Raw genomic sequence first — 12,549 nt, forward strand, 5'->3', positions numbered from 1 at the left:
TCTATAGAAAAACCTTTACAGAGGAGTCTTACAGGTGTGTATTTGTGAACTTTCCTGCCTTTCTCTAATGGTCACACTTAGGGCTATAGGTAATGTCAAACAGGGAGGTAGATTATATTATGAGTAGGATCAAATGGAGCCTGAAAAACAGTTTCATAGAAGATGAGAAGGGATGTGATGAAAATGAGAAAGGTTCCTTGAATGGATTTTAAAAAAATGTGGCATATGGAACATTACTCAGCGATAAAAAAGAATAGAATCATGGCATTTGCAGGTAAATGGATGGAGTTGGAGAAGATAATGCTAAGTGAAGTTAGCCAATCCCCCTCCCCCCCCCCCAAAAAAAACTAATGCCAAATGTTTTCTTTGATATAAGGAGGCTGACTCATAGTGGGTTAGGGAGGGGGAGCATGGGAGGAATAGAAAAATTCTAGATAGGGCAGAGGAGTGGGAGGGAAAGGGAGGGGCAGGGGTTTAGCAAGGATGGTGGAATGTGATGGACATCATTATCCAAAGTACATGTATGAAGACACGAATTGGTGTGAACATACTTTATATACAACCAGAGATATGAAAAATTGTGCTCTATATGTGTAATAAGAATTTAATGCATTCCACTGTCATGTATTTAAAAACTAAAATCAATAAAAAAATAAAAAAAATTTAAAAAGTGGCTTGTATTTATGAGAGTCAGCAAGGGTAGGGAAGGGTTATGTGATTTTAGAAATCTAGGCTTGTGGCACACGAGTGTTTTTAGAAAGTCAACCATAGAAACATTTGTGATTAGGAAACAAAAACTTTCTTGCCTTAAGGCAAAGACTTTGTTCTTGTTTAATTTTATATTTGCTGGGTATTAATCCAATTTCTGTCACTGCAACAAAATATCTGAGAAAATCCACTGAGAGGAGGAAGGATTTATCTTGGCTCATGGATTTGCTGATCAAACCTCGGCTGTCATTACTGTTTCTGGGTTTGCAGTAAGGGAGGGCGTGATAGCATAAGGGTGTGTTGAAGCAAAGCTTCTTACCTTATGGCAGCCAAAAGCACAGAGAGAAAGAATGGAAAGTGACAATGACAAAATAAAACCTTGAAACATATTCCCCTACCCCACTAGTTCCTCCAATTAGAGCCCACCTCCTATTGCTTCCACCATTTCCCAATAGCACCAGAAACTGTGACCCAAGCCTTTACCACATGACTTGTGAGGGACATTTAAGATCTAAACTGTAACACTAGGTGTTGCCAGTCCTGGAGGGTAGTTTTAGAAGCTGTGGTAGATCAAGATATCAGGGATCACCAGGTTATAAAAAGATTAACATTGTTTGTTAGGAAGTTTCCTCATTTAGGTTATCCTAGGCATATAACAGGCCCAAAGTACCTGCAGCATATGGATAAAATATATACTTTGCCCTGACTTTCCATGCATTTTAGTGGTAGGCTAAAAATTTCTTCTTACTTTGAGAACTAGTCAAAACTAACTTTCTATTCTGTTTTCTATGTTCATGTGTGTTTGTGTGTGTGTGTGTGTATCTATGTGTGTATCTCTGTGTGTGTGTGTGTGTGTGTGTGTGTGTGTGGTGATAGGTATAAAACCCAGGGCCTCACACATGCAAATCACATACTACTACTAAGCTACACCCCAACCCCATCTTTCAGTTTTATTATGAAGATACATTTTGTTTTACCGACATTTTATGTTTCATCCAACAAGGAAACTAGTCCCTTATTTTCCCTTTTTTTTATAATAGATCAAAATTAATGCAATGGGTCCCAAAAGCCAGTCCTTGAGAAAACAAACCTCACTTGTTGCCTTGGACAGATACCATCTGCCAAGAGATTTCTATGAACAAAAGGGTTTGTATATCTTTATTTGCTCACAGAACAAGTACTTCTCTCTGGATTGGATGATTTAAAATCTCCACAAACTATTAATGCTAATATTTGTAGAATTTTAACAAGCCATTCCTATCAGCTTCTGTGCATGTTTATTTATGTAATATGAAGACCAGGTCCAATTTTCTCTGATGCTGACATATGCCCCAAGTTCTGAAGGAAACACTCTGGTTTTATGACATACCAGCTTAGGACTGGAAATGATTTATTCTAATGCTATTGCTTCTAACTCATTTGCCTCCCATGAAATGGTTTTCACATGGTGTGATTGGCCTTTCCATTTATTTCCATTGTTTTTTCTCTCTTTTCCACCTATATATCAGGCTCCCTGTGTCTGCTGCTGGGCATGTGGACATGACTCTAGATATTTATTCATTAAAAACTCAGGTTAGATTACTGTTAAAGTTACAGAGAAATGTCCCTAATGTTCTTTCTCTCAGCTCTTCCCAAAGCATTTGATTTTCAGAGAAAATGTAGAAACAGAATAACAAAACTCAACAAACCAGCAAACCAGTTGACATTTTATAGGATGATGTATTCACACGAAAATGCCCTAGCAACAAGGAATCTTGCATCTGAAACTTGATAATCTAAAACTTGTTTTGTGCTTTCTCTCTCTCTCTTTTTTTAGGTACAAAATGCTAGCGATTTGCTGATCAAACCCCTGGAAAATTTCCGAAAGGAGCAAATAGGTTTCACAAAGGTACATTTTCTCCATATTTGTAAGATATTTTTTAAAGTGATTGAGTTGTTGTTTGAGCTACCACTCTTCACTCTACAATGGTATGATGATACATTTTATGTATCAAAATATGGGGCCATGGGATGCCCAAGTAGCTGGTTAAACACCAATGGCCAGAAGAGATTAGCATTTCAATCCCTGACCCTGTTCTTAGTAAAGGAGATTTGCCTAACCATTCAGGGCTTGAATATAGAACAAAAAGGTAGAGAATGTTTGAAATAACTCTGCCTGACTGTATAACCAGAGGTGTTGATTTTCTCAAGACACCATACACTGTATAATAAATCTCCTGGGTTGGTTGATCAATATTTCTTTCTTTTATTCTTTCTTTGTGTATAATTTTATTTCTGTTTCTCTGAAGAGCACAGACTAATAAATACGTACCAAGAAATGAGGTGCTGCTATATCAAATGACCATTTATCATTTAATAATATGGATGTATTCTGAGAAATACATCATTAGATGGCTTTGTCATTGTGAAAATACCATAGAATGTACTGACACAGACCTAGATGATACAGGTCAATCATTCAACATTAGTACTTCGTGCAATCAAGAGATATAGTAAATACAAGTTGTACAAGGTTGCTGACAGCATAACACGGTATACTGTTTTATAGTGAATTTCTTTAATCAACAGAGTATATTCCAAAGATAAAAAGTGTATTAGAGGACTGGGGTTATGGCTCAGTGGTAGAGCGCTCACCTAGCATGTGAGAGGCTCTGGGTTTGATCCTCAGCACCACATAAAAATAAATAAAATTAAGGTATAAAAATGTATATCATAGTAAGTACATACAATAAACAGGCATTTATTATCAAGTATTAGGTCTCTGGTTTAATTCCTAGGTCCTTGATTCGCTTTGAGTTGAGTTTTGTGCATGGTGAGAGATAAAGTTTAATTTCATTTTGTTACATGTGGATTTCCAGTTTTCCCAGTACCATTTGTTGAAGAGGCTATCTTTTCTCTAATATATGTTTTTGGCACCTTTGTCTGAGATAACTGTAATTATGTGGGTTTGTCTCTGTGTCCTCTATTCTGTGCCATTGGTCTACAGGTCTATTTTGGTGCCAATACCATATTGTTTGTGTTACTATTGCTCTGTAGTAGAGTTTAACATTTGATAAAGTAATGCCACCAGCTTAACTCTTCCTGCTAATGATTGTTTTGGCTATTCTGGGTCTCTTATTTTTCCAGATGAATTTCATGACTGCTTTTTCAGTTTCTATAAGGAATTTCATTGGGATTTTGATTGGGATTGCATTGAATCTGTATAGTGCTTTTAGTAGTATGGTCAGTTTGGCAATATTAATTCAAAGAATAAGTTAGATCTTTCCATCTTCAAAGGTCTTCTTTAATTTCTCTCTTTAGCATTCTGCAGTTTTCATTGTAGAGGTCTTTCACCTCTTTCATTAAATTGATTCCCAAGTATTTTATTTTTTTGAGGCTATTGTAAATGGGGTAGTTTTCTTATTTTATCTTTCTGAGAATTTGTCACTGATGTAAAAAGGCATTTGCCTTTGATTTATGGGTGTTGATTTTATATCCTGCTAATTTGCTGAATTCATTTATTACTTCTAGAAGATTTCTGGTTGAATTTTTTGGGTCTTCTAGGTATAGAATCATATTATCAGCAAATAGTGATAATTTGAGTTCTTCTTTTCCTATCCATATCCCTTTAATTTCTTTTGTTTAATTTCTCTGGCTAGAGTTTCAAGAACTATGTTAAATAGAAGTGTTCCAGTTTTTAGAGGGAATGCTTTCAGTTGATCTCCATTTAGAATGATGTTGGCCTGGGGCTTAGCATAAATAGCTTTTACAATGCTGAGATATGTTCCTAATATATCTAGTTTTTCTAGTGTTTTGAACATGAGGGGGTGCTATATTTTGTCAAATGCTTTTTCTGCATCTATTGAGATAATCATATGATTTTTATCTTTGAGTATATCAATGTGATAAATTACATCTATTGATTTCCTTATGTTGAACCAACCTTGCATTCCTGGGATGAACCCTATTTGATTGTGGTGCACTATCTTTTTGATTAGTTTTTGTATTTGATGCCAGAATTTCATTGAGAATTTTTGCATCTATATTTATTACAGATATTGGTCTGAAGTTTCCTTTCTTTGATGTGTCTTTTTCTGTTTTGGAATTATGGTAATATTAGTGTCATAGGATGTGTTGGCAATTCTGATTATAAAGTGGCAAAGACTTGAATTATATTTATGTTCTAGTGTTTTAAGGATGGCAGGACTTGTGTGCAATGAAATTGGATATTTAGCTGAGGATATTTCTAAGTATACTGTTGAAGGAGCAGCTTATTTCTTCTTTCCTGCTTATAAGAAAATGCAAGAAGAGAGAAACTGAAGAAGGAAGTCTTAAGCAACAGTGAACCAGAAGTTAAAGTGTTGGAAAATTCTCTATTCATATTGCAAAGAATGAGAAAGCAGGTTCCAAAGAAAACATGAATAATGTGGCTGAATGACCATTTGATATGTTTAGTTTGGATTACTGATTAGATCCTGGGTTTATACTCAAAGGAAAGCCTACATAGAGATAGGATTATACCAGCAGAATCACTGCCAGGTGGGACTAAAGGAAACAGACAACAGGATGAATGAAGTCTCTGAACATGAGCTCTTCTTCAAGAAAAGTGAAAGGACGCATAGGTAATTCAGAAACCATCAGGTTTGCCACACCCATAATAGGCCCTGGGGGCAGATCTAGTTCCTTCTCTGTTGCAAAGGGTAATGTTGCCTTTCTAGTATTGAAGACTGTGATACTGCTGCACACTGACTCAAGGAAGGGACCACTGCAGAAAGCAATGTGGCAGCCCCCTTTCTACTGTCCACAGTGTCATTGACAGTTTCCCACCTGGATAAAGGGGCATAACCTACCTGAAGATGTGTAAAGGTGACATTGCCATCCTAGTGGGCCTGGACATCAGAGCATCAAGGCAAAGAACCTCAAGATGTCATTCAGTTTGTCTTGTTAGATTTTGGTCTTGCTTGGAACCCATCACTCCTTCTTTATTTTATCTTTCCCCCTTTCAGAATGGGAATGGCTTCCCCATCCTGTCTTATTTTTCCCTTGGAAGTACATTATTTGTTTGGTATCACAGGTTCATAGCTGGGGAGGAATTCTGCCTTAAGGTGAATGTATCTTCAAGATCACCCATATCTGATTCAGATATTTAAATGAGACTTTGAGCTTTAGATTTTAGAATGAAAGAGTTAAGACTTCATGGCTTGTCAGTATGAAATGATTATATTTTAATGTAAAAAGAATATGAATTTGGGGCTGGGGTTGTGGCTCATTGGTAGAGCGCTCGACTAGCAGTGTGAGGCCCTGGATTTGATCCTCAGCACCACATAAAAATAAATAAACAAAATAAAGGTATTGTGTACAACTAAAAAATAAATATTTTTTAAAAAAGAATAACATGAATTTTGGGGGCAGTAGGTAGAATGTTAGAATTGAATATTTGTTCACCCACAAATTCATATTTTCATATCCTATCCTGCAAAGTGGTTGTTATCAGGTGGTAGGGCCTTTGGGAGATAATGGGGTTGTGCTGGTATAGCCCTCAGACATGATATTAGTGCCTTTAAAAGAAGAAGCATGAGAGAAGTGATTTGTCTCTAGGCCACTTGAGGACACAATGAGATGATGGCCATTTGTGACTAGAAAGAGGGTCTTCACCCATCATCATTCTTTTGATGCCTTGAGCTTGGATTCTCTTGCCTCCAAAACTGTGAGAAATAAATGTTTGTTACTTACCACCCAGTCTATGGTGTTCTATTATAGTAGCCCAAACTGACCAAGACAAAGAGTGAAGGAGGTTAGTCTCTATAAGAAAAATAATTATCATAAAACATGGGAAGGCTGGGTGTGGTGGGGCATACCTGTAATCCCAATGGCTTGGGAGATGGAGGCAGGAAGATTGAAAATTCAAAGCCAGCCTTAGCAACTTAGCGAGAACCTAAGAAATTTAGCAAGACCCTGTCTCTAAATAAAACATCAAAAGGACTGAAAATGTGGCTCAGTGATTAAGCAACACTGGGTTCAATCCCTAGTTCCAAAACAAAACAAAACAAAGCAAAAACATGATAAAATATGGAATTGGCTCCTGGCTGTGTGGTCAGGTAGCTCTGTAACTATGGATAAGTCACTTCTCTTTTCAGAATTTCACTTGTTCCATCTGGAAAACCGGGAGCTTGATAATAATAGCTATCATTTACTTATTATCTGTTTTGTACCTAGCTCTGGGGTAGGTGCTTTACCTTCATTGTCTAATCACAACAACCCTATGAGCTTCTAGTGTTATTCCATATTTCACAGGTGCAATAACTAAGGTATGTTCAAGATCAATAACACAACCAAAAATATGTAGTTGTGAAAGTGGTCTATATTTATATCTGAGGGTGTTCTTAGCTTCTGTTCCCACATTCTTTCATTTAGTCTAGGTTTTCTAGTTCTGTGCTATTAGTTATGATACTCAATAGCTATTTAAAATTAATAACTCAGTTCCTCAGTCTTGTTAGACACATTTCAGGTGCTCATAGTGACATGTGGTGGTGCTACTGTATTAGGAAGGTCAGATATAGAACATTATTGAAGAAAGTTCTGTTACACAATCCTCTGTCAGATAATCTCAGATTTATTTCAGCTTGTCTATCCTTTGGATCTCTATGAATCTTTGGTGTCCCATAAAATGGAATGTATAATTTTAATTTTTAGTCTTTTTAGCTAGGTGCAAGTCTGTTCCCACTGTGTATCTCATATTCACCAAGTTATGTGGTCTTTCCTACCAGGGCTGAAGTATAGCATCTTCACCAGCCCTTTTAAGAGTAAGAATGTACCATCCAGTAGGTATTACTTGAAATATCATGACAATCAATTTGGATAAAGAATATGAAAGTATAAAGACCTGAGAATAAAGGGCAATCTATTATATGTACTGCTACTGTCTGATAGCGAAATTGATATGGGCATTATTTGTAATGACTGGAATTCGAGCAAAGTGAGTTCTTTAGATAGTGCAACAATGGTAGATTCCACTAGTTCTAACTGGAGTCTTATTAATGATCAATTGGGAAAGGACAAAATTGAAGGACAGAAGAACCTTCAAAAATTATAGTAATCACTTGGTAAATAACATTACAGTTGATATAGAACACTGTATAATGAGGATGAGGTAGATCATACGATATAAAAACCCTCATGCCTAATTTTTTTCAATTCCTGGATGAGACTAACAAGAGAAGAATAAGGATATGCTGCAGTGGTTAATCTTTTGTCAAAGAGGAGGGAAATTAATTCTGTTGTTTATTTTTTATGTCCAAGGCCTAGGCTGAGGATTTTACATATGCTGTCTTCCTTAATTCTCACAGCCAATCTGTGAGGTAGGTTTTTTTTTTTTTTAAGTTTTTTAGTTGTCAATGGACCTTTATTTTATTTATTTATATGTAGTGCTGAGAATTGAACCCAGTGCCTCACACAAGTTAGGCAAGTACTTTGCCACTGAGCTACAACCCCAGCCCCAAGGTAGGGTTTTTAATATCTGTTGTTGCAATGAAAGAAGGCTGAATATTCTCTCTGGTATGTGGGTGCTAACCCACAATAAGGCAGGGTGGGGAGGGGAAGAAAAGAAGTTCATTGGATTAGACAAACAGGAATGGGGGGAAGACAGTGGGGATGGAATTAGGAACAACAGTAGAATGAATCAGACATAACTTTCCTATGCTTATATATAAATACACGACACTGAAACTCCACATTGTGCACAACCACAAGAAAGGGATCCTAATTAGAATAAGTTATACCGCATGTATGTATAATATGTCCATAAATGATATACTGTCATATATATCTAAAAGGAACAAATAAGAACATACAAAATGAATAGGAAATAAAGATATTCCTAGATAAACAAACCAAAACACACACACACACACACACACACACACACACACACACACACGGAAAAGAAACTGAAACTCAGAAAAGTTAAATGCCTATCAGTCTATCAGTCTTCTTTTCTACTTCTTTATCAATGAAATCAACCTGTTCATCAACAAAGACTTAATTTAGAGTGAGTCATGTCTGTAGTAGACTATCTAGAATTATTTAAGTAGTGAAGTATCTCAGTAATGAAGTTTAAGACAGAAGAAAGAGCACTTAATTAAGCACCAAGAAATACTGCTTCTAGCCTACTTTTATGTGTTACCAATTTATTGCCTCTTGGTTCAAAATTCACCCTTCCCCACCTTCTTAGTGGTAATGTACAGATTCTTTGAAGCACACCTCTTTTTTTTAAAATAAAGATCATGTTGTTAAACTTTCTCAGTAAGGATACTGGAGGAACACTGCAGGAGGAAGGGGCTTTCTTGAAGATTACAGCAGCTGCATGGTAGCCTAATAAAGTTGTGGTGAGGGCATTGCTGGAGCTCTGTCTCAGCCTCTCTCCAATAATGCATGATATCTCAGTGATGTTGAAGCTTCTGACTGACCTGGCAATAACCTGTTGCAGGCTTCTTTACATGGAAACAGGCTCTTCAAAGACCTTGTGCCCATTCTATCACCCAGTTTCCCTTTGTGTGCTCCACATATTGCCTGTCTGCTGGCTGAAGGGTTAAAATAGAGTTGTTGCTCCTCTGCTCTGCCCCCATATCGTCTGTTTTTTTCCTGGGGATACCTACTGAGCCAGGCTGTTCCTATGAAGCTTTGCTGAAACCAGGAGTGTTCTTATTCTCTTTGCATACCTACTCAATTGGTTGCTGGTTGTTTGCCTGCCACCTGTGCTCTGCAGAATTTTCACCTTCTTACTTAGTGACTGCAGACTACCAAGCCAAACTGCAAACTTTGGTACTATCCAGTGAGTTAAAGTATACTTTTTTCAGTGAAGTCTGAACCACCATCCAAATTTGCCTTCCTTGAATACGTTCCCTTAGCCTTAGGTTCCCATGTAGATTTTCCTTATATTTTATTTCATTAACTGCAATTAGTTAATTTCTCCTAATACATCCTATATCCTGATTGGGTATAGAGTGATATATCCAACACTGCTGCTAGCTCTCTTTGTGCCTTCACTGATAGTGGCAGGTTCTATGTTAGGACCTTATAGACTCAGGTGCATGTTCCAATTGAAACCTCAGCACAACTCTGGAAGATAGATGTTATTATCTCCCACTAACAGAGGACGGTAAGTTCAGTGAGTGTAGTATCTAAGGTCATTCAGCCAGGGAGTGGCAGATTTTGGATTTGAAGTCAAAAAGGAAAGAAGGAAGGAGAGAAGGAAGGGATAGAATAACAGAGAATTCTGAGAGCTAATAGGTAACACATTCTGAATAAACTCATCCTGTTGTTCAACTAGGATTAACCTCTTCAAGTGGAACTGATGCTAGCCCCACATAAAATAATGAATGTCTCAGAGGAAATTTGTTGAAGTGTGATGGGACAGGCATTCTTCTCTATTGTGCTCTGTAGGGACATATTTCAGTTGTTGGTCAGGGGTGGTTTTGCTGGCTAATGCAAGTCACTCTGTTTACAGAGTCCATTTGCAGGCCAATAAACTCTGTTGTCAGTTCAACTTGAGTGGCTAGGTCCCAGTGGATAGGCACTCTGAATAACTAGAATCTCAGAAGGCTATTTTGTAACTGAGTCATTTCATAAAGACAACAGTTCCCATGAACTGTGAGCCAATCCTGTGATGCTTGGGCACTAGCTTCTCTTATACAGTAACTTCCAAATGGCTGTCAGATGGCTGGTTTCCCAAGCATAGAGTCATGGCACAGATGAGCTCACAGGTATCATCTCAATCAGAGGCTTTTATGTTCAGGCAGAAACTGTTTGGGTGGGGCTTCTAACTCTTACTTCAGCCAGAGCACTTTCCCTTGGATCTGTTTTATATAGTGGGTTTGGGGGATAACAGTTCTTTTAAAATAGAACTCTGTTGGTCAAAATATATTTGTGAACCACCTTTTTGTGCTGGAATCTGACTTTTTTTCTGATTAAATAGGATGTTTCTTTCAGCCTATTTATGGCAGTTTGGATATTTATGCAATGAGATTGGCTTTTTTTTCAATTCTAATGTAGTACCTATAATTTTGTCAGATTAATTCCATTAATTTTTAAAAAATCCTAATTTTTGGGGGGTGCTGGGGCTGGGGCTCAGTGGTAGAGCGTTCACCTAGCATGTGCAAGGTTCTAGGTTCGATCCTCAGCACCACATAAAAATAAATAAATAAAATAAAGATATTGTGTCCAACTACAACTAAAAAAATTTTAAAATTTCTAAGTTTTTGGAAAAAAATGGTGTTTAGTCTTTCTATTCTAAAAATTGAAGCTATATAACATACATATACATTTGCATATGATTAAAAATAAAATAGTACTTGGAACTATAAAGAAAATCAACAGTCTTCCATTCCTCATTATCCAGCAGCATCCATTTTTAACCATTTTATTTATTCTTCTGTTAGTTGCTTTCATAGTTAATACACACACACACACACACACACACACACACACACACATATATGTATATTTCATTCAGGGTATTAAACTCAGGAGTGCTTTACTATGGAGCTACACCCCCAGCCCTTTTTATCTTAAGACAGGATCTCTCCAAGTTGCTAAGGCTGGCCTTGAACTTGTGATCCTCCTGCCTCATCCTCCCAAGATGTTGGGATTATACTTGTGCACTACTGCCCCTGGTACCATATCTTATATAACTTTAGAAATTATTTCTTCCTTCTGTGAATATAGATTATTGCCCATACTTCCCTCTTTTCTTCTCTTCCAGTATTTGTTGATTATAATATAAATTTGATTTTTCTATTGATTACCTCTATTACTTCAAATGATATACTTAAACCTTTATTTCTTACCCCATCAACTTTTCATTGTAGCTTTATAAGATGATTCTATCAGCATCTTTATGTTCCTTTACCTACTTTTAGCCTTTGACTTTTGTCAGCCGTCCCTTTACTTTTCACTATTAGGGCCTAGTAACTTTTCGATTCTAGTCTGGAACTTTAATAAAATCTTCTTGATGGCTACCATTTGGCTCATTTTACAGTGACAAATCCAGGATTTGATGCTGTTTCTTGGTTACAAGTCCCAAAACTTCAACATATGTTATATTAGGTTAATATACCTGTTAATTTCTGGTGGCTAGGCGAGGTCAAGGATAATCTCCTTCTTTACCTTGTGCTCCTAATTTTTTTGGTCTACTAGGCTTAGAATTATTTTTCCACCTAGCCTAGACTCTTTTTTGGTTTGCTCCTTTTCTATATCTCCCTCCTTTCAGGAGTCTCAATATATGGAAAAAACATTAAAATATTTTTTAGTTGTACATGTATTATGTCCATGTACAACTAAAAAATACTTTAAAGTTTTTTTATTTTATTTTATTTATTTCTATGTGGGGCTGAGGATCGAACCCAGTGCCTCACACATGCTCAGCAAACGCTCTACCACTGAGCCACAAACCCAGCCCCCTATGGAGAATTTTTGATTCTGCCCCCATGTGCACATTTTAGCTATTACTTGATTCACAGAACCCTTCCTGCCACTGTCTCCTTTCCCACTACCATTCAACTTCCCCCACCCCCCAAGCCAAGAACAAGGAGGACAAACAAGGCTCAGTCTAGCTCTGTTCATAATGAGTCTTTCATTCAGCAGTGTGGAATGCTGGACTGTCCACTAGGGATGGCAGAATAAATACTCAGTCATCCCCTCTAGACACATGACAGGGAGAGTATTTGTACCCTTTGATTCATATTTTTTGGGTCTTGTCAGAGTTGCCCACAGTATGATGTTTTCAGTTCTTTTGCAAGGATGCCCTTGCCAGAGAGGAACAACCACTGAATCGGGTCTTTGTATGGTTTCTGGTGGGACCAGGGC

At 37.2% G+C, this 12,549-nt stretch overlaps 1 protein-coding gene across 3 annotated transcripts in view; it reads left to right on the forward strand.

The window, feature by feature from the left end:
• The window catches only part of Ophn1 (oligophrenin 1), a 370,997-nt gene that overhangs the window by 137,098 nt on the left and 221,350 nt on the right, over window positions 1–12,549 (forward strand). For 2 of the 3 annotated variants that reach the window (XM_077106704.1, XM_077106703.1), the window contains exon 5: window positions 2,525–2,596. The exons of the other annotated variant lie outside the window; for it this stretch is intronic. In XM_077106704.1, coding sequence (XP_076962819.1) covers window positions 2,525–2,596 — 72 coding nt within the window. The remainder of the gene's footprint in view (window positions 1–2,524; window positions 2,597–12,549) is intronic. 3 annotated transcript variants of the gene reach the window in all.

The sequence above is a fragment of the Callospermophilus lateralis genome, chromosome X (assembly GCF_048772815.1).
Source record: "Callospermophilus lateralis isolate mCalLat2 chromosome X, mCalLat2.hap1, whole genome shotgun sequence".
Lineage (NCBI taxonomy): Eukaryota > Metazoa > Chordata > Mammalia > Rodentia > Sciuridae > Callospermophilus > Callospermophilus lateralis.